Below are 23,085 nucleotides of genomic sequence, written 5' to 3' on the forward strand. Positions count from 1 at the left end.
GCACCATTCGTATTCTAGAAACACTAAAGCTTTCTTTGCAGGATCATGGCGGGGGATTTGACTTTCCTTGATGGAAGTATTTATTCAAAGGTCTGATGTTCACAATACTCCAAGTATGCAGTGATTCTGATCCTTCCATAAACACATACAAAACAATACACTGTTCCTGTTCCACAGAAGCTTTGTAAAATAGTTGTAATTCATTCAACTCGTATGCTTTGCCTAGCCATTTTGGTAGCTAATATTCCTTATTTACAGTCTGCCGAGCCTTTCTGTTTTGAAACACCTCTCTCAGAAATCAAGCTGTCACAGTTGCAAACGTCTCCACGCAGGTTGTGCACATAGGTTGTGTACATATTACTCGTGTGTTGCTTTCCTTTAAAGTTAAAACCATACTTCTGGTTTCTGTGAAATTGTTTACTTACTAATGCATGCATGGCCTAGCCTTGTCATATAACTCTAGTGTGTTCTTCTGCAATGCTTTCCAGATTGCTTTATCAGCTCACATTAGCCTGTGGCTTTTAACGTCTGAATGCTCATTGGCTCGTAGCTTAAGGTTATTGAACCTCAAAAGTCTGTTGCAGAATATTTATAGAGTCCAAAAACGTTCTAGCTTGTAACGAAGTAAAGATGAGTGTCTAAGTAAATGAAAGCAGTGGAAAATGTATATTCTAGGATTGGGCAGTCAGGCAAGGAAAGAGATAACCGGTAAGTGTCTCAGCCAATCAATTTTGATAAACTGGAGACGACTTCGTGGATAGGTATTTGTGTGTGGCTCTCGGTGTGTGTGTGTGGCTCTCGGTGTGTGTGTGTGGCTCTCGGTGTGTGTGTGTGTGGCTCTCGGTGTGTGTGTGTGTGTGGCTCTCGGTGTGTGTGTGTGTGTGGCTCTCGGTGTGTGTGTGTGTGGCTCTCGGTGTGTGTGTGTGTGGCTCTCGGTGTGTGTGTGGCTCTCGGTGTGTGTGTGGCTCTCGGTGTGTGTGTGGCTCTCGGTGTGTGTGTGTGTGTGTGGCTCTCGGTGTGTGTCTCTCGGTGTGTGTGTGTGTGGCTCTGTGTGTGTGTGTGTGTGGCTCTCGGTGTGTGTGTGTGTGGCTCTCGGTGTGTGTGTGTGGCTCTCGGTGTGTGTGTGGCTCTCGGTGTGTGTGTGTGTGGCTCTCGGTGTGTGTGTGGCTCTCGGTGTGTGTGGCTCTCGGTGTGTGTGGCTCTCGGTGTGTGTGTGTGTGTGGCTCTCGGTGTGTGTGTGGCTCTCGGTGTGTGTGTGGCTCTCGGTGTGTGTGTGTGGCTCTCGGTGTGTGTGTGTGGCTCTCGGTGTGTGTGTGTGGGGCTCTCGGTGTGTGTGTGTGTGGCTCTCGGTGTGTGTGTGTGTGTGTGTGTGTGTGTGGCTCTCGGTGTGTGTGTGTGTGTGTGTGGCTCTCGGTGTGTGTGTGGCTCTCGGTGTGTGTGTGTGTGGCTCTCGGTGTGTGTGTGTGTGTGGCTCTCGGTGTGTGTGTGTGTGTGGCTCTCGGTGTGTGTGTGTGTGTGGCTCTCGGTGTGTGTGTGTGTGGCTCTCGGTGTGTGTGTGGCTCTCGGTGTGTGTGTGGCTCTCGGTGTGTGTGTGGCTCTCGGTGTGTGTGTGTGTGTGTGGCTCTCGGTGTGTGTCTCTCGGTGTGTGTGTGTGTGGCTCTGTGTGTGTGTGTGTGGCTCTCGGTGTGTGTGTGTGTGGCTCTCGGTGTGTGTGTGTGGCTCTCGGTGTGTGTGTGGCTCTCGGTGTGTGTGTGTGTGGCTCTCGGTGTGTGTGTGGCTCTCGGTGTGTGTGGCTCTCGGTGTGTGTGGCTCTCGGTGTGTGTGTGTGTGTGGCTCTCGGTGTGTGTGTGGCTCTCGGTGTGTGTGTGGCTCTCGGTGTGTGTGTGTGGCTCTCGGTGTGTGTGTGTGGCTCTCGGTGTGTGTGTGTGGGGCTCTCGGTGTGTGTGTGTGTGGCTCTCGGTGTGTGTGTGTGTGTGTGTGTGTGTGTGGCTCTCGGTGTGTGTGTGTGTGTGTGTGGCTCTCGGTGTGTGTGTGTGGCTCTCGGTGTGTGTGTGTGTGTGGCTCGGTGGGTGTGTGTGTGGCTCTCGGTGTGTGTATGTGGCTCTGGGTGTATATTACTCCCCTGCCCCCTGGCTGTGCTTGCTCCCCTGCCCCCTGGCTGTGCTTGCTCCCCTGCCCCCTGGCTGTGCTTGCTCCCCTGCCCCCTGGCTGTGCTTGCTCCCCTGCCCCCTGGCTGTGCCTGCTCCCCTGCCCCCTGGCTGTGCTTGCTCCCCTGCCCCCTGCCTGTGCTTGCTCCCCTGCCTATGCTTGCTCCCCTGCCCCCTGGCTGTGCTTTCTCCCCTGCCCCTTGTTCTCCTGCCCCCTCGCTGTGCTTTCTCCCCTGCCCCTTGTTCTCCTGCCCCCTCGCTGTGCTTGTTCTCCTGCCCCCTGGCTGTGCTTGCTCCCCTGCCCCCTGGTTCTCCTGCCCCCTCTCTGTGCTTGTTCTCCTGCCCCCTCGCTGTGCTTGTTCTCCTGCCTCCTCGCTGTGCTTGTTCTCCTGCCCCCTGGCTGTGCTTGCTCTCCTGTGTGTGTGTATGTGGCTCTGTGTGTGTGTGTGTGTGTGTGTGTGTGTGTGTGTGTGTGGCTCTGTGTGTGTGTGTGTGTGTGTGTGTGGCTCTGTGTGTGTGTGTGGGGCTCTGTGTGGATAGCTTTTTTTGTAGGTGGCTCTATGTGTGGATAACTTTTTTTGTAGGTGGCTCTATGTGAATGACTCTGTGTGGGTGGCTATGTGTGTGTGGGTGGCTTTGTGTGTGTGGCTCTGTGTGGGTGTAAATGCAATAGGTCATGCATTTCCGAGCGATTGAGCTATTGGCATTGTAAATGACAATGCCAATTATTTAACGATTAAGCTATTGGCAATGTAAATGAGTGCCATTTATCTATGATTTAAAAAATTAAAAAATCATGAGCCGTGCCAATAGCTCTACCTTTAATAATGCCGAGACCATTGCATTGTAAATGCTTGTTAATTGTTGAGCGCTTAAGACCCTCTGAAGCTCACTGGGAGAAATGGACACTCATTAAGGGTAGGGCTTGGGTTTGGAATTTCGTCATCTCCGTAAAGAAATGCATTTCACTTCCTGTGATTTTATCAGGGTCAGAGCCAATGGAATGCCACTTTCCATGATGTCACCTAGTTCATGGGGCATGGAGTCTGGCTCTCACCCTCCAAACTGATGTAGAGAGTTGAAAGGTAAGCATTATGCTTTATAGACAGAATAATAGTGTAAGGTAAGAACATGAATTAAAACTTGGTCCAATCAGTCCTTCTCAATTAAGGAATCCATTGTGCTTCTGCTAGCACTGTGGGCTAGAGGTTTAGTTACTGCCAGCCTTGCTTTTCGTAAGCAGCGACTAGAAGTACAAAGTGCATGTTTGTGCACGGCTTGCAGGTTTTTAAAACGCATAAATAAAAGGTGTTTCCATTTACAATACCAATAGCTCAAACTCTCGCAAATGCAATACCTATTGCATTGCAAATGCTTGTTTTTGGCATGCCTTCATTATTCTAAAGAGATGTGGTTTGAGATTGAGAATATCATACTAGAGATTGTCTGTGGCAAAAATCTGTTCCTGGCAGCTGTGGTTGGTGGCCGGGCGTTGTGCAACCGCACTTCCATTGGCAGTCTGCCGTGGAACTCCTGACTTTCCTCCAGCATCTATTGGGCGAAGTCTGCGTTAACCCTCCCAATCCAGACAGATGTGTGTGTCACTCATTGCAAGGCTGCACCTATTCTGCTCTCCGGTGTTTCAAATGGATTACCAAAAAAACGTGCGTTCTCAATCTGGCGTAATTTATATGAATTGCATTTTTTTGGCATGAAGGAAAAATCCTGGCTTGTGACAGGAAATGTATTGTTATAAATAACAAAGTACTCAATAAGCATTACTCAGAATTTAACTACTGATGTTTGTTTTATTCATTTTTGTGGCTCATCGGTACGTACTGAAAAGGGCTAATGTGGTGTTCCCTATTAACCATATGGACTAGCTCAAAAAAAGAGAAGGATAGACATTGATTCTTTTCAGGATGGACAAAAAGTATTTAGCACCTGATTTGTTTTATGTGACAGAATGTTAGGTCCTGTTCCAAAATCGAGTTCTGACTCCTCTATCGTGTGACCTAATACTGCTTCTGTCCACACATTTCAGAAGTTACTTTACTCTAATTGCACCGTGTCTCCTTTGTGCATGATTCTAATTAAACTTATATTGATTTTCTTTGTTTTTCAGGATTTAAAAGGGGTGCCGATCCTGGAATGCCAGAGCCAACCATTGTGAGGTACGGTACATTCTGAACTGGCTCTAGCAGATAATTTGACATGGTTGTTTAGGGAACACTATTGGTCAAATACTGACTGTGTGGTAACTTAGTAGTTGATATTGGAGTCACTACAGCCTGCTATGAACACCTTTTATTCAAGCCTGTTCCCATCAGGATCACTATAGGTTAAACTGTGTCCATTAAAACCTTGGAGAGCTCTGGTTCTGACATATTTCTGCTCTTAAATGTACAATTTTCTCAGTCATTTGCTGTTAATGCTTACATTATCTGTAAAACAATATAGTTTACATTGAACTAAGGACACGTTCTTTGATAATTTCTCTTCCAGCCTGCCAATCTTTATGATGCTTTCCCATGTTCCCATGGGATTTTAATAGTCTTACCTGGCACCAGTTGCTCTCTCAGGCCCTTCTGGTAGGGTTCAAGAGCTGGAGAGGACCAAAGCCTGTGCCAGTACATCAAAATTCTGCACTCAAACTTTTCTCTTAGTTTCTGTTGTGCCAGATCCAGGTAGACTTGGACTTATAGGGTCTTGTTAGAAATGGGGGTCTCTAGTTGGGAGAGGGTAGGTACCTTTGTCCAAGTAGGGACCCTTCTTCCTAGTCAGGGTAAGGTAGTTACACTCCTAAAATAACACCTGCTCACCACCTTGGTAGCTTGGCACGAACAGTCCGGCTTATCTCGGAGGCAGTGTGTAAAGTATTTGCACATAACCTACAATAATACAGTGAAAACACTACAAGCAGACACCACACAAGTTTAGAAAAATATCCAGTATTTTTATATATTCAAAACGCGACCAAAACGATAAGAATCCAACATACAGTATTCAAAAATATACACTTTGCAGAAATATCTCAAAAACACAGTTCTTCCGAGTCAGTAGCTCCGTCTGGGGCTACCGCAATGCTGAAAACGAAAGAGTCTAAAAGTTCCAGCCGATCACGTCGGTACGGGCCAGCTAAAGCCTGGACAGACTCATGAACAGTACCTTTCTCATTTCGGCTGACACAGTGTGAAGTTAAGTGGTGCAGCGTGCGGTGCCCTCAAGGCGCGGCGCAGGCAGCAGCTCTGTGACATTCGAGTTGACGTATTATCTTTTATAAGTGTAATTTCCAAATGGGAAGAAATAACCAGTTCATGTTTGGTGTCTCTGGAATCACAGTTTAAAAACCTAACTTATCGTGAAGTCTGATTTTAAATTGCAATTCTGAAAATTCACTTTTAGAAATTTTTATTTGTTTTATCTTAGGCGTGTGGTGCCTGCAACCTGTCTGGTCATTTGACTGGGTGTATGGATAGTTGGGCTTTGTGTATTCCTCCTAGACAGCCACACACAATGGGAATGTAGGTGTGACTGGATGGGCCATCACTGGTAGGATGGTAGGGCAGAGCTGGGAACAGCCCTACTTACACTTGAATAGGCTATGTCCTGTCTCTACACAAAACGCTACATACCCCTATAGTTAGTCTGGAGCCAGGGATAGTAAGGGAGGGCATCTGTGCGCTTCAATGGCATGCCTCTAGAAGCTTCTCATCACTTCAAAGGGACAACTGTGTATAAATGAAGGACCTCAGACGCCATCTCTTCAGTACACTTTTGGACCTGTGGGTACTCTGCCAGGAAGAAGGACTGCCACTCTGCTGGACTGCTGCTCTAAATTAACTGCTGCCCTCTGGCCTGGAGAAGAAGACCTGGACCTGCAAATTCATTTTGAACACAGGACCCTAGAGTGACACAAAGGGCTAGTCTGCTGGCCTCCTGATCCAAACCCGCAAAGCTCCAAATACTCTCTTACCTCCTACCTTTCAGGTCCTGGACCCTGTGCATGGCTCATGGTCTCTTAAAATCAAGCTTTTGGGCTCCTCACGACCGCTAACAGGCTAGTTCACACCAGAACCATGTTGCACTCTCTGAAAATCAGTGTGAGCCCCCACCAGCCTGTTTCTTTGCACAGAAGCATCAACAGTCCAGAGGGCCTGCCAGCATGAAGCTCTATCCTTCCCGTCCATGACACATGCCGTGGTCTTTGCGCTAAGCCAACCACTGCCCGAGATGCTCTCCTTGCTTCTGGTGACGCTCTCCAATGCGAACAGGCCTCTTGGCACAAAACGTGAAAAGGTAAAACTTCAGCAGGACTTGTTTGGAACTGTATCTGACCCACGCTCCATCGAGGTTGGCCTGAACCTTTAACTTTGACCTGTTTCAGTGCGACCAGATAGCCGCGGTTGACGCTTTATGCTTTTAAGCACTATTTTACACTTTATTCTTTAAAGTACATAACTCCGATTCTACTGATAGGATTTTTGTCTTTTTGGTCTTGTTTTATTTATTAAATTAAGATATGTTTTCCTAACCTTGTGTGGGATACTTTTTGTGTGGTGCTTTCACTGTGTTAGTGTTTGAAATGTTTCACAAGTACTTTACACATTGCCTCTAAGTTAAGCCACACTGCTCTGTGCCATGCTACCAGGGTGTTGAGCACAGGTTAATTTGGGGCTTGCTTGTGCCTTAGACTGACTACTATTGTTGTGGCTGCTTGACTAAGGCTCTCGCCCAGGTCAACCAGTAACCCAATTTCTAATCCCAACCATTGTCAACTCTTCATATTATTCCTATGGACAACTTTTAATTGCATGCCATTGTCTTTGTCTCAGACTGGCAAGTATAATAATAATAATAATAAACATGCCCTGCATGTGGAACATTACAACCCTTCCTAAAAAATTGAAAGACGAAATGCACATAATTTAAACCACAGCCAGGAAGATTAGATCTGCTGGGATGCCTCCTTCAATTTGTTTTGTCATTCTTGTTCTTGCTGTGGGTCAACATGGAATTATATGTGAGAGGTGCCAGTTTACATGAAAAATGTATGTAGAATGGTTTCCATTATGATACATTCAAAGCGCATTTGAACAAGTGCGCGCCCAGGGTGGTCATATTTGGGTTGTTGCGATATTATGACAGGTATGTATAAATGGACCGCATGATAGCCTAGGCACAAGCAATTTGGAGTATTTTATTCCGTTTTTGCATTAACTTTATGACTACCCTGTTGGCTTGGGCCACAGAGAGGTGATCATGATACCTTTCATGTGCGTGGACTGAAGATAGGTTAACTCTCGACCTTGAAATGGAGGCCAATATACGTTCCACAATACTTGGATGGTTTCATAAATTTCAAGCAGTGTTTGAAGCTTCAGGGTTACCTTGTCTGCCGATGTAGTTTGACTGATCTCAACATTGAGGTATTTGTAATGATCAAGAGTAGAAAATGTAGCCTACAGAAAAGGCTGACAAAATTAGGACTCACTCTGATCCATGGGTTGTGGTGGTGTACTGTTGGTGCTTCCTTGGACCTTGCCCACCACTCACCTTAACTCCCGGAGATTGGTCCTGTAAGTTGATGTACTTTACATGTTTGCAGAACTTGTTCTCCTTCCATGCAGAAGGCCAAACTTGCCCTGGGTCCACTTTTGGAACTAAAAAGAAATTCTATTTAAAAATGTAATTCCCTGGCGAATTTTCTCTGATGCCTAAACATATATAAAGATCCTTGCTATTTTTATAAATTGATGTGGATCTCCTTCTTGAGTTGTCGTCATTTATTCAACGTGTGTATTTGCAAATGTCTTGCACTCCTCTGTGTTGAGCCTCAGGCTGATCGACTACACAACCCTCAAATGGAGCACTCTGGTATTGCATAGCTAGCGCTGTCCACTCATAAGGGAACTTCTGGACTCGGCACAATATATCAGATTTGTGATATTTTAAATGAAGAGTCAGCTTTGTATACTCGGCCACAAAATAGTCATCCTTGTTTATCGTGGTTAATTACTGTGATGAGTAGATGCATGTCTATGCTCATGCACACTTCACTGTTTTGTCCGCTGCATGGATGTTTGGCACAGTCTTTTCCTTATCATTGCTGTCTTTGTCCTCAAAAGATGGCGTAAGTTTTGCTTGCAGTACGAATTTGACTTTCCGATAGCGATGGTGGTGTTGGTGCAAAGGGTGCCACTGGTGCTGTAGTGGCAGTCTTCCGCTAATGAATGGTTTTCCCCACATGTTCTTCTTTTCTTTAGCAGGGTAGTTGTTAGTGTGGAGAAATGCACGTGCACCTTGTCCATGTGTGGATCTTTAAGGGTAGATGCTATTGTAAATTTAGTGACTAGACTTGATATATTGGTTTTCAATGTGGTACCAGCGAAGGCAAATTTGATATAGGTGATGCATTATTATTGTTATTATTATTTGACATTTGTTGAGCGCACAGCTACCCCCAACGGGGGTGTCCCGGCGCTGAGGAATGCAGGTGGGAGTGGCAGTAGCATGTTTAAAGTTTTAACTTAGTGGGCTAAAAATAAAAAGGTTTTCAATTTGCCCCTAAACTGAGATTCAGTGTCGGTCATCCTAAGGCTGATGGGCAGAGAATTCCACAGTTTGGATACTGCCACTGTGAAGGCTCTACCACCCTTTCTCGCAAAACGGAAACGGGGAGTAGACAGCAAGTGAAGGTGGTTTGATCGGAGGTTAAGAGTGGAATGCACTGGTTTTAGTCTGTGACTCAGGTATTTAGGGCCTTTCCCCTTAAGAGCTCTAAAGGCTAGTATCAGAGCCTTGAATTTAACGCGAGCAGCGATCGGTAGCCAGTGCAATTTCTTCAAGTGGGGGGAGATTGAGTGACGATAGGGGACTTTGCAAATCAGCCTGGCAGCAGCATTCTGCACAATTTGTAATCTGTGCAGCAGGTAGGCGGGGAGTCCTACGTACAGGCTATTCGCATAGTCCAAGTGTGACGTAATTAGAGCATGTGTCACTGTTTTCAGAGCTTCAATGGGAAGAAAGGGGGAAATCTTTCTAATCATATGGAGTTTCCCGAAGCATGCTGAGGTGACTTTCTGAATCTGAGTCTTAAACGATAGATCATTATCAAATTGAACTCCGAGATTGCGAGCCACCCTCACCGGAGTAGGTGGAGGGTTGAGTTCCACAGGCCACCATGTGGAGGGGGGTAGGGAAAGAGTCTGATTAAAAAATAACACCTCAGTCTTATCCGTATTTAGCTTTAGCGTGTTAGAGGTCATCCAGGCCACGATATTAGAAAGACAACTTCTAAAATTGTCGAAACCTGAGGCTGAGTGATCTTTAAAAGAGAAGATAAGCTGGGTGTCGTCAGCATACGATATCACTCTTACCCCTAAAGACTCGATTACCTTTGCTAGGGGCGCTACATAAATGTTGAAGAAGAGGGGGCTGAGAGCAGAGCCCTGGGGCACCCCACAATCGAGAGGTTTCTCATCCCTGGACCAGAAAGGGCGGCACCAGACTTGTTGTGTGCGGCCTGTGAGAAAGGAGGAGATCCAGGCCAGAGGGGTGCCATGAATCCCCATCTTGCGGAGTCTCCCCAGGAGGATGGCATGGGAGACAGTGTCGAAGGCCGCGGACAGGTCGAGGAGCACTAACATAGCCACCTCTCCCCTGTCCACGGTTTCCCGCACCGTCTCCGCCACCTCTAGTAAAGCCGTCTCCGTGCTGTAGCCGGTCCTAAAACCAGATTGTGAGTCATGCAGCAGGTTCTGGTTTTCAATATAGTCCGCTAGTTGTTCCTGTACTATTTTTTCCAAAATTTTGGCCGGTTTTGGTAGCAGGGATATCGGACGGTAGTTACTGAGGACCGCCGGGTCCGCGTCGGGTTTCTTTAACAGGGGGATGAGAACTGCCTGTTTCCAAATGTCTGGAAATTGTCCTGATCTAAGGGAGGAATTCCATATTGATAGTAGGGGTTGCACGATCACAGGAGCAACTGTGGAGTACACGTGGGCAGGCATCGGGTCTAGGGGAGAGCCTGATTTACATAGATGGAGTTTGCATAGTGCAGAATCTAAGGTGATGGGTTTGAACGCCGTAAACCTCTTGTCCTCGGGGCTGACGTCAGTAAGGGGAGTGACATCTGTATCGAGGTCAGATCCTGTATTAAAAGTTGCATAGATGAGGGAAATTTTCTCATAAAAGAAATTGGATAGATTGTCGCAGAGTTCTTGACAGGGCTCTGTCTTTTGTAGAAGGGCAGAGGGATTCGTGAAATTTTTTACAACTTGGAAGAGTGCCTTGGCACTGTTATCTGCCGCTTTGATTTTATTAGCAAAGTATTCCCTCATGGCAGTCTGCTTAAGTTTATGGAAATTTTTTAGTGCCCCTCTGTATGTTATTTTGGCACCTGGATCATAGGCACGCCGCCAGAGGCGTTCAAGCTTTTTGCATTTGCTTTTTTCTTCCCGCAGCAGCTGGGAGAACCAGGGAGCAGAGGGCTTGGTTCTAGCTGAGGAAAGGGTAGTGAGGGGGGCGATATTTTCAATGGCCGTGATGAAATATTGGTTAAGGTTAGCCACATCCTCGTTGATGTCAGCGGAGGGTTGCCATTCCAGTTTGGCTAAGGCGGGCTCAAGCTCCTCGGGCGTAACTTTAAACCACTTTCTACCCGTCCTCTCTGACCTACAGACTGAGGACATATTCGTGGCGAGTTTTAGATTAAAAGGGATCGTAAAATGGTCTGACCAAGTCACAGGGAGAGGGGTACCGGTGGCGAGACCGGGGAGGTTAGTGAAGATCAGATCTAACGTGTGCCCTGCAGAGTGTGTGGGGCCAACAACTTTCTGCAGAAGGTTGAAACCCTCCAAGGTCTCTACCAAAGAACAAGCCTTAGTGCAGTTACTATCATCTGCGTGTAGATTAAAATCCCCCAATACAGTAAAGTGCGAGTGTTTTAGTGAGAGGTCAGCTAACCTAGATATTAATTCCGTAATATGAGTGGGGGGGGTGTTCGGGGGGTTGTAGATAAGTACCCCTGCACAGATAAGGAGAGCTGCCTCGGAGATACAAAAATACATAGCTTCAATAGGGCCCAAGTTGTCTAGTTTCCTAGAGGAAATTGTCCAGTGGGCTCTGAGAATGATAGCTATTCCTCCCCCTGTCTTGGCGCCTGGTCTATCAAGCCCAGCAAATTGATAGTTCGGGGGGACAGCTAGGGCGATGTCGGGGTGCGAGTGCTCCTTGGTCCAAGTTTCCGTGAGGAACAGCAAGTCCCAGGCATTAGTAGAGAGGGAGAGCCAGATGTCACTAGCGTGTTTAGGCAGGGAGCGGCAGTTGACTAAACAAGCCTTCACTTCACGCAAAAGGGAGCTGTGACAGCTTATGCTGGTAATCTTACATGAGTTGATACTCGCCGGTTGCAGGGAAAAATGACACTTAGGGCAAGAGTAGCTTTGCAACATTAACGTAGGGATGTACCTTGGGTGGTTGTCAACTGATATGGGTCTGAGATCTAGGAGACTTTCTCTAGACCAGCTCCGGCGTATCGATGAGTCATTTTGGGCATAGTGACCGGCGCTGAGCGCGGGCCTGGCGCGGACGGGCGCAGACGGGCTTGCCTTAGGCGCGCCTTCGGCGCGCCAACGGCGCGCCCGCTGCGCTCGCCCGCTGCGCGTTCTCAGACACATTGATTATATAGGAAGCGGAGTTTGCAATCAGCTCCGCCCCATGTGGTGCCGGAACCGCCCTGCGCGTTCAGGTGCCGGTCTCCACGCCCTCCACTCAAACAGCAGGCAGCTGCGGGGAACGAGGCGGGAGCCAAGCGGTATAAATGTATATGTGCAAATTGCAAGTTAAAATAAGTTTTAAATGAAGTTAAAAATCGTCCATCATTTTACATCATTCTAAAACATTTTTCTAGCGTTTCTGTTAGTTTTCCACACAGAGAATAATGCCCCCAATGTCAGAAGTATGCAGAGCACAATGGTAAACACAGAGGGTGTTGGGGGGACAGGCAGCCGCCTACTCACCGCGATCCTCGGTGAGCTGTGAAGTTACCCAGCTAAAATACTGAGCGGAGCTTGCAATCAGCTCCGCCCCGCATGTGTTGGAAAGTTTGAGGGAATGCCCCAGTGTCTGCCTGTTCAGTAAGTGATGACAGATGCTTCTAAGGATGACTCAACAAAGTTTTACCGACGTGCCCCTTTGGATGATCGGTGTTCATTTCTTCTGCTTACCATGCAGGAGTTCACCAGTTCTTTGAGACAGACGTCCTTTTCAGTGATCTGCTTGTTGGAGCCTTGCTTGGCTTGACAGAATAAAAATTGCTAATTTTCTTGATTTGTTAATGTGGTGAAGTGTGCATTCTGAACTGCAGTGGCTGCGGCATAGGTTCGAGGTTTGCCAGCATCATTACGCTAGCGGGGCAGTTTGTAAAGTTTCACCTACGAGATGGAGTATGGTATGCTTGATTTAATATGCAACTTTCATGGAGGCAAAGTAAAGGGCTAGTTGGGCCGCCTAGAACCTCAATATGGGGGCATAGGAGAATGGGGGGCTATCAGTTCAAACTGTTCAATTGAAGGTATGGCTGCCAAAGTGCATTGAATGAGCCAGAGGATCAGAACTGTAGGTACTGCCTTCAGGTGAGAACATCAATTGTAGAGCCGTCCCCTCATTCCCCAACACCGCAAAAGAATGTCACCGTGGGCCGACCAAATGAGCATGTGAAGAGCTGTCTCCTCCCTTCACACCACCAGAAGATGGTCTCGGGCCAGCCAGTAACAGAGGGCCAGTGATCTGTGCATTCCCTCCTGGATGGAGCAGTGAGACATAGACAGGCTGGAGGAATGCGAGCACGGCGATGCAGCTTAGGGTTAGATGCGTCCTCTGCTGCAAGAGTGTTTTTCTGAACATGGGGCATGCATTAATATCAGAGATATGCTCACTCTATCCTTTGTCGTAGGCTTGCCTTCACAAGGCTTAACGCGTCATGATTGTACCCGGGTCTAGCTCTTTACCTAGCGCTGCTCGCGCTCAATAAATCAGTGGGTTTGACGTTCTGTCTACGCAGTCACGTACTGGAGGCAGAAAACATGGCAAAGAGAATGATGGAATAATTCTGAGTTGACCCCTTGCTTGATTGAGTGTGTTCGTGTACTATGGGTAACCAGTTATATATTTTTTATTGGAATGATAGAATTCGGTGCTGGTAAACTGCAACAGTTAGCTTTCCGTGCAAATCTTGGAATTTGTTTTATTAATCTCCAATCCCTTGGCCGTGTCGCGTTTAAACGGTTAGTTCCTCGTCATTTTTATTAACTTTTATGCGTCAGTGGTAGAGTAAGTACGGCCTTTAAATAGCAACAAAATAGGTGTTGGGTAGTCCGGTTCCAAAACGTTACAAAGAGTCTATAAATATTCAGATGGGGGATATAAAAGTTCTATTTAAGTGCTTCTGTATGATTTTGGTTTCATTTAAGCTTGTATGGGATCGTTTCTTAAACTAGAGTCTACTGGTGCATAAACAGACATTGCAGCACTGTGTGCATATGTAAATATGCCCAGAGTTCTCTCAATGACCGAATCTGCAGGAGGTGGAAATTCCAGAGATCCTCAAAGAGGCTCTCGGTGTTTATTTCCTGCCATGTCATCCTTTTGACACTGGACTTTCCCATTTGACGAAATTTGGATGTGAAAATAAATAGCCTACCTCCCGAATTCTCTTATGTGTTCCGCGTTTTCATGCAAAACTCAGTCACTCAAGTGATGAACAGTTTCTAATTAATGTGCTTTTCCACCAGAATAAATGAAAATATTTGGAAAAAACGAGGCACACTTCTGTGAGATCATATCCTTTTAATTTATGGTTTAGGCGTTTAGGGAAATTTTCTGCACATACATCATGCAAGAAAATCAGAGGGCTATAATAAATAATGCCCTTATTGTAATTTTATTTCCAACATGAACCAATCAATCAATGCACACAGCATGTGTATGGTACAGTTAAGGCCTTCCATTGTGCGTTGCCGTTGATACAGAAAGCAGTTCGTGTAGTCTTACGTTTACAAAGCTGCATGCCACCAACCTATCCATAAAAGTCAATAGTACTCAACAATATAAAGGGGGAAAAGGATGAAATGTAATTGTGACTTCAATACATTGATAACGTGCAAAATGGTGTTGCATCAGTCTAGAGCAAAAAGTTAAAAAAAGAGCATACCCTCTGGTCTATCATCCCTTTTCCATATACTGGCTAAAATTAGTGAAATCTCTCCCCCCCCCCCCTCCCTCCCCACAGCGATTGAATTCGATCAATCGGGTATATATACTTTGTGTGCACTACCCTTCAAACGTGTTAAAGAGTATTACATAAAGTGTGACATTTTTAAAATAGTAAAGTAATACAGTGTATTTAGAGGGCCAACACCCACGGCTAAATTAAGCCCATACTATAAACTCTCAGTTATATTATAACACCTCAATAACAAAATATGTATTTGTTGTAGCCCAATAATTGCCTGTACTTAAACTTCAATAAGAGAGAGAGAGAAAATATTCAAACATGAAGTGTATTGGTTGATGTTCAAATATAGTTGGCCTGTAAACTCGCATTTTCCTAAAAGGCCTTAACATCAGAAGTGCAAGAATGAAAAATGTCATCCTCTGGGCCCAGCTTCCTAGCAATATGACATAACTTGATTTAAGTGTTTGACTTGCTGGTTTTAAGGAACAGCGCTCTCTATTTTAAGTCCCTTAACGTCCCTTGAGAGCAAAAACAACCATGCTTACCTGATTTGTTCCCTTTAGCCACGTTAACACAGCTTCCTGAATTATTTAATGTACTAGAACCATCCTTCGATCTTTTAGCCATATACAAAATCATAAACCTTGTACAATTGATTTAGCCACCGGGGGTGGGTTGTTAAGTACCATAGATAATTGAACAAACAAAGCTGTCAAGTTTGATTGCAAGGCCTGTCTTGGTCAGAGTACAGATCCCTATACCACCAACTCACTAGGGCAGGAACCACCACCACCACCACCATCATCCTCATCATCATCATCATCAGATGATGAAAAGGTCCTTTTTTTTGTAACGTTGAAGTAGAGGGATACTCCTTAACGATCATGTGTGGTTGTTTGTGCATTTGGGAGGTAAATTAGTATTTGGAGTTTTTCAGGAGCATTTTTTTTTTCTTTCCCTTTCTGTAGTAATGCTTCCTTCATATTAAAAGTTAACACTCGGAGGGGTGTGTCCAAGATCACGCCCGTGTAGGAGCAGCCTTGTGGGGCTTCGCCGCACCCGCTCAGGAGATGGCAGACGCTGAGACGCCAGGATGTCTACAGTCCCAGACTGAGCAGTGTGAGCCGCTGACCCTACCTCCAAGAATCTCAGGCGGAGAGGTGCTCTTCTGGCCCTGGATTCCCATTAATCCGACCCTAGCCAGAAGGGCTGGGGGGAGGGGGTGGCGGTGCTGTTCCGTTGGTGGCCGAGACTGGGAAAGACTGCTTAGGTAACTGGTGGTGAGAGGAGACCCGGACATTGGCAGAGGCTGAGGGGCGACGCCTAGGGGCCCCCCTGGAGCCCAGAGCTCTATGGAGGCGGTAGACCGGAGCGGCACCCCAGGGGGGAGTAGTAGCCTTGAAGAAAACATAGCAACTCTAAAGATGGAGATGACCACGGAAGTAAAGGACCTTCGGTGCGAGATGGGTCACCTGGAGCAGCGAGTGGACACAGTGGCACAACGAGATGCTTGAGCTCAAAGACTGCATGCTTATCTCAACTATTATCTGGAGGACTTGCAAAGCAGATCCCACGGATCCAACACTAGAATTATTTATTTTATTTATTTAAAACATATATAAAGCGCAACTATCACCTTACAGGTATCCTGGCGCTGAGATAACTCTTAAGACAGATGCCCTGGGAGACAACAGTTGAATAATTGGCAATTAACATTTTGGAAACAGCCAAGTTTTGACCCGTTTCCTAAAAGGTAGAAGTTCACTTATTTGACGGACATCCAAAGGCAGGCTGTTCCAGAGTTTTGATGCAGTAACCCTGAAAGATCTTCCTCCTGTCCTGACCTTTTTAAATCTTGGTACTTTAACAAGGCAGGCCGTTGTAGATCGGAGGGCTCTGGTTGGAATGTACCAGTCAAACATAGATTGCAGGGGGCCGGGCCCAACTCCATGCAAGGCTTTAAAAACAAGACAGAGAGATTTAAAAGCAACTCGCTGTTTCATAGGGAGCCAATGAAGCTCGGCCATTGCCGCAGTGGCCGAGGATCTCCTAGGCCAGCCCAGGGCCAGTTTGGCGGCGGCTGTTTGAACTCTTTGGAGTCTGTCTAACACCACAGACGGGGCCTTAAGGGTGTCCGTTGCATGCATATGTTGGCAGACTGGAGGATTATGTACTTCGGCTCTTCCGTCATATCTCCCCGGAGCTGGCAGAGAAGGAACTCCTCCTGGATCACATGCACACAGCGGGATGCCCCTCTGGGGTGCCTAGAACCCCGCAGGACAACATTACGTGTCTACACAATTACAGCCAGAAAGAACTTATTAGGAAACACAGTGCGAGATCAACCCCATGTCCTTTTCAAGGGGACAAAAGTGCGCCTGTACCAAGATCGCTCCTTCATCATGCCACAACACCACCGAACCATGAAGCCGGTGACCGCATTCTTGAGAGATAAGGGGGTCAGCTACAGGTGGGGGGGGGGGGGTTCACCCCTTCTGTCTCGTCTTTGGGGGGGAGGGGGAGACACGTATGGTTCGTACACCATCAGAGACTGCGGCGATCTTGAGATTGGAACTGGAGCAGGGCGATCTCGCAGAGCCCCAGGGTTCCCCGGCTTGGTCCCCAGAAACAATCGTAATTCCGGTCCTGTCAGAAACTGAGCATGCCAACCACAATAAGTTCAAGTTCAGGAATTTGTATAGCGCACTACTCACCCAGAGAGTCTCAAGGCGCTTGGGGGAGGGGGTGCATTATTTATCGAATAGCCAGGTTTTAAGTTCCTTTCTGAAGGAGATGTGGTTCTGGGTAAGGCGGAGGTGAGTGGGGAGAGAATTCCAGGTTTTGGACGCCAAGTAGGAGAAGGATCTTCCTCCCATGGTGGATCTATGGATGCGTGGAACTGCGGCGAGGGCTTGATTGGAGGATCTTAGTTGGCGGGTCGGTGTGTAGAAGGACAGTCGTTTGTTGAGGCATACGGGTCCTAGGTCGTAGAGGGCTTTGTGTGCGTGGGTGAGGAGACGGAACGTTATTCTCTTGTTGACGGGAAGCCAGTGGAGGTCTTTCAGGTGACCGGTAATGTGAGCTTGGCGTGGGATGTCCAATATGAGTCTGGCTGATGCGTTTTGGATGCGTTGGAGTTTTTTCTGTAATTTGGCTGTGGTTCCGGCGTAGAGGGTGTTTCCATAGTCAAGTCGGCTAGTGACCAGTGCGTGGGTGACAGTCTTTCTTGTTTCGGTGGGGAGCCAACGAAAGATTTTTTTGAGCATACGAAGTACGTTGAAGCAGGAGGATGAGACGGCGTTGACTTGTCTGGTCATCGAGAGGGAGGAGTCTAGGATGAAGCCTAGGTTACGTGCGTGGTCTGTGGGTATGGGTGCCGTGCCCAGGGCCGATGGCCACCATGAGTTGTCCCAGGCAGAGGGGGATGATCCTAGGATGAGGACTTCCGTTTTGTCCGAGTTCAGTTTTAAACGGCTGTTCTTCATCCACTCGGCTACTTCTTTCATCCCTTTGTGTAGGTTGGTTTTGGTGGTATTTGGGTCTTTGGTGAGGGAAAGGATCAGCTGGGTGTCGTCAGCGTAAGAGATGATGTTAAGGTTGTGTTGTCGCGCGATGGATGCGAGGGGGACTCATGTAAATGTTGAAGAGGGTGGGACTGAGTGATGATCCTTGTGGTACTCCGCAGATGACTTCAGTGGCATCTGATTTGAATGGGGGGAGTCGGACTCTCTGGGTTCTCCCGGCGAGGAACGAGATGATCCAGTCCAAGGCTTTTCCTTGTATGCCGATGTTGCTGAGGCGTTGTATGAGGGTGCTATGACAGACTGTGTCGAAGGCTGCGGAGAGGTCAAGTAGGATGAGGGCAACTGTTTCTCCGTTGTCCAGTAGTTTTCGGATGTCGTCTGTCGCTGCAATAAGGGCGGTTTCGGTGCTGTGTTTGGCTCGAAAGCCGGACTGTGAGTAGTCGAGGGATTTGTTGGATTCAAGGAAGGCGGCGAGCTGGCTATTGACGGATTTCTCAATGACTTTGGCAGGGAATGGGAGGAGGGAGATGGGGCGGTAGTTCTTAAGTTCAGGGGGGTCCGCTGTGGGTTTCTTAAAGAGGGCGTTGAGTTCGGCGTGTTTCCAGCTTTCTGGGAAGGTAGCGGAGTTGAAGGAGCAGTTGATGACATCACGGAGATGGGGTGCGATGATGGAGTCTGCTTTGTTGAAGATGTGGTGGGGACAGGGGTCGGTTGGCGAGCCTGAATGGATGGAGTTCATTAGGCGGATGGTGTCTTCAGTGGTGATTGGGTTCCAGGCGTTAAGGATGTTAGAGGGCGGTTTAGGTTCGGAGGTGGGTGAAGTGGACTGTTCTTTGGAAATGTTCTCAAAGCTGTTATGTATGTCGGCGATTTTGTTGTGGAAGAAAGAGGATAACGAGTCGCAGAGGTCTTGGGAGGGAGTAATGTCGTTTGAGGCTGCGGTGGGGTTGGTGAATTCTTTGACGATGTTGAATAGTTCCTTGCTGTTTTGGGCGTTGTTGTCGATCTTTGAATGCTGATTTCTTGGTGGATCGGATCAATTGGTGGTGTTTGCGGGTGGCTGTCTTGAAGGTGGTCAGGTTGTCAGTGGTTGGGTTTTTTCTCCATGTTTTCTCGAGAGTGCGGCATAGTTTTTTGGATTTCTTATGGTCCTCGTTGAACCAGGGGGCCTTTTTGCTGCCCTGATTGGTTTGGTGGTTTTTCAAGGGTGCTAGTTCGTCAGCGCTGTGAGTGATCCATTGTTTGAGTTTGGTGGCCGCTTGGTTTGGGTCCGATGAGAGGGCGGGAGGGTTTTGTGTGAGCGATGTGAGGAGTTGGGCGGTGGTGATTTTGTTCCAGTTTCTTCGTGGAATAGGTTGTGGGGGGTTGTGGGTCGAGGTAGTTTTGCAGCTGAAGTTAACACAGCTGTGGTCCGTCCAATGGAGAGCTGTGGTGTGATCGAAGGAGATGTGCTTGCTGGAGGTGAAGATTGGGTCGAGCGTATGTCCGGCTACATGGGTGGGGGTGTCAACAAGTTGTTCGAGACCGAGATTGGCCAGGTTGTCCAGAAGGGTGGTGGTATTGCTGTCGTTTTTCTTTTCCAGGTGGAAGTTGAGGTCTCCCAGTAGAATGTAGTTCTCGGAGGTGAGGGCATGTGGGCTGATGAAGTCAGTGATGTCTTCGCTGAATTGTTTACGGGTTCCTGGTGGTCTGTAGATGAGGGTGCCTCTAAGTGTGGTCCTGGGGTCGGTGTGGATCTGAAAGTGGAGGTGTTCGGCGGTTGCAAGGTTATCGTCGAGGCTGGTCGTGATTCTGATGGTGTTCTTATGGACGATGGCGATACCTCCTCCTGTTTGGTTGGTGCGGTCTTTTCGGATGATCTTGAAAGCGTCCGGGATGGCAATGGCGATGTTGGGCGCTGAAGAGGCGTTCATCCAGGTTTCTGTAAGGAAGGCGATGTCCGGTGAAGCAGTGTCGAGTAGGTTCCAGAGTTCAGTGGCGTGTCTGTGGACCGAGCAGGTGTTTAGCAGGATGCACTTCAGGTGGTTAGGGTCGGAGCTGTGTTTGGAGTTAGTGGATTTGGTGTGGGTCTTGATGCAGTCGAGCTTGCAGGAGTGGCAGGCGAAAGGACCGTGGGTACGTCCTGGGGAAGCTTCGTAGCATTGTGGGGTGCGACCGGGGTTAAGGGCTAGGAGGGTGGCGGCGTCATACGTTATGCGGGATGAGTGCTGTTTGCGGGGGCCAAGGGGTCTAGCGCTGGGCGCGGTCCAGGCGCGGACGGGCGTAGACAGGCTTTCCTTTGGCGCACCTTCGGCGCGGCCGCTGCGCGTGGACGCTGCGCGAAGGCTCATCTGTCTTACATGGGGAGTGTAGGGGGCGGAGCGTGGGAGGGGCAGCTGGGAGGCGGGAGCGAGGTGGAGGGACGGTCTGGGACGGCACAACAAACAAAATGGCAGCAACAAAAACAAACACTGCGAAGCAGGGTGAGCTAGGGGAACAAAGCGAAAAAGCGAAGTGAGCAATGGAGCGCTGTGGGTGAATCTTAAGTCTAGGCAGCAGTGGTGTAGCACTACTAGCAAAGCAGCAGTTGATCAATATTACACTCTGCAAAACAAACCACAATGCAATACAATATCCTGCAGTCGAGCGCGTGATCAGCAGTGCTAGCACAAAGCGTATTTTGAGGAGTCAAAGCGCTACGATATTATAATGGGGCACTGGGCTTATCAAAAGGAGGCAAAGCGCTACTATAATGGGGCACAAAGCGAATCAAAGGAGGTAAATCGCTACGATACCAGGATGCACAAAGCGTATTCAAAGGAGGCAATGCGTTGCGATACCAGGATGAGAGGAGGTGAGGGGAGCGACCGCTTCTGTACAGGACAGGACGGTCACATGGAGAGCCTTGGAGAGAAATCGGCCCTTCTGCAGCATCTCACCCGGCGGGACCAGTCCCCGTAGCAGGCAGATGAGTAATCAAGTTGGGTATGGGAATACTCCAGCAACCCCCCCCGACTCTGACGATGGAGGAAATTTAGTTTTTACCTGCAATGGCCCTACGTCCCTGTGCCTAGGCATGAACTCTGGATCTGCCCTTTTTTTTTTTGTGTGTACGTCTGAAAGGGTGCAGCGGAGTGTACCCCCAACCTCTACACTCCTCCACTGTCTGACACGGATGACGGACGACATGAACCCATACTACATGATTCACTCTTTTACACCAGTTGGTGTCTCTGTTACTTCTGTTCCATTGCCTTGTTTTTTTATACATTTGTTTCCAACCTGTACTATTACGTGTAACTGTTTCTCCTCAACATATTTATTGGCAACACAGGTGCACCCGTCACTAATGGGGTCTCCTATGGCCGACACATCCACCTTTTCCCATGGTAAGGATATTTACCCTTAACGTCAGGGGATTGAATTCCCAGTGAAGAGAATAGCACTATTGTCCCAACTAAAGGCTGCCCAGTGCGACATATGTCTTCTACAAGAGACACACTTGCTAAAAAAGGACTGTGGTCGTATGCGTTCAAAGTGGTTCGATCGTCAATACTGATCCTCAGGACCTGGAAAGGAAGCTGGGGTAGCGATTTTAGTGTCTACTCACTTCTAGGGGCAGGTCCTTCAGGTACACTCTGAAATCACAGCAACATGCTTTCTGTGCGGATCTTCTTTCATCAACACACTTTTTAAAATTGCATGCATCTGCACTCTCAACGACCACCAGGATTGGGACTGTCATTACCTCCCCGGACGTTAAAGTCCTGAAATGCGGAGATTTTAATCTGGTGCCCAACGCTCACTTAGACCGATTACCCCCACGGAGCGGGCCCAACGGGAGCATTTTCCCCGCATTGTCTTCAATGGCTATCTGAGGCTATCAGGGCTGGCTGATGTATGGAGGTCTTTGAATCCCACCACGAGGACCTATTCCTTTTTCTCGGCAGCACATCAGTTTTATGCTGGAATTGACTATTTCTAGCATCTACTTCCTTCCTGCCCGAGTTGACCCATGCGTACATCGAGATGGCCTCTATATCAAACCACTCCCCTATCACAATTGCACTGCACCTCCCCAATAATAGCCCGCAATCTAGGATATTGCACCTCCACCCTAAATTATTATCCTGCGCCTCTACAATTTAGGAGGTGGTGAGGAGGATACGGAATATTTGGAGATTAGTGATTTACCCCACACTCCCATAGCAATCGTCTGGATTGCCCTCAAGGCAGTGGTGAGGGGGACATATATTGCGGTAGCAGCGCAGCCTAACAGGGAGAGAAGAGCCAAATGCTTAGAGCTGGAGACTCTGGTAAGGGAAGAGTCACACAGGCAGATAGGCTCTCACAGAATATTGTGCCAATTTACCATAGCTAGAAAACCGCTTAGGGCCCTAGATATGGATGCAGCCGATTATGCCTTGCTCTGCATGCAACAAAAATACTATACAGGAGGGAAACAAAGCCAGAAGACTGTTAGCACATAGGCTACGCGCGCAGATTCACACATTGCATTCCTACTATAGTAGACCACTTCCAACACCCTAACACAAGACATAGACATTGTGTCAGAATTCACTTGGATTTATGCCCAGCCAAATAGCGCCAAGCCCTTACTTCATACAGACTGTTCCGCGCATTTGGAACAGGCCCCCATAACGAAACTTCCGGAAACTACAGCAGCACTCTTAGAATCGGATATCACAGCGCAGGAGGTCCTCGAAGCAATAGGGAGGCTTAAACTGGACAAGGCTCCCTGCAAGGATGGGTTTACAGCTGCATTCTACAAAACATTTACTGCACAGTTGTCTCCCATACTGGCCTGGCTATATAACTCCTTTAGCACCAAGCATGCCCTTACAGAGACCATCAAATCGGCCATCATAATTATTGTACCCAAGCCTGGGAAGGACCCTAAGCTTTGCGCCACCTACTGCCCCATATCTTTATTAAATGTGGATGCAAATATATTTACCTGGATACTAGCTAATAGACTGGATGGCTTATGCCCGGGTTGGTGAACCCTGATTAATCTGGCTTTTTTCCCAGGCGCACTTGCGTTGATAACACCAAGGGGTCCATTAGGATGATGGGCGGTGGCACCACCTGCGGTGCTTGGCCTTTTTCCTCCCACGAGCAGCGGTACTCACGTCCGCCATATTAGTATAGCAAAACATAGGTAATTTCGCTTCTG

The 23,085-nt window shown here is 47.8% G+C and overlaps 1 protein-coding gene across 1 annotated transcript in view; it reads left to right on the plus strand.

Annotated features, from left to right (window-relative positions):
* The window catches only part of TOMM7 (translocase of outer mitochondrial membrane 7), a 108,808-nt gene that overhangs the window by 80,825 nt on the left and 4,898 nt on the right, over nt 1-23,085 (plus strand). The window contains exon 2 of the mRNA XM_078664392.1: nt 4,273-4,321. Coding sequence (XP_078520518.1) covers nt 4,273-4,321 — 49 coding nt within the window. The remainder of the gene's footprint in view (nt 1-4,272; nt 4,322-23,085) is intronic.

This window comes from Lissotriton helveticus, chromosome 10 (assembly GCF_964261635.1).
Source record: "Lissotriton helveticus chromosome 10, aLisHel1.1, whole genome shotgun sequence".
NCBI classification, from domain to species: Eukaryota; Metazoa; Chordata; class Amphibia; order Caudata; family Salamandridae; genus Lissotriton; species Lissotriton helveticus.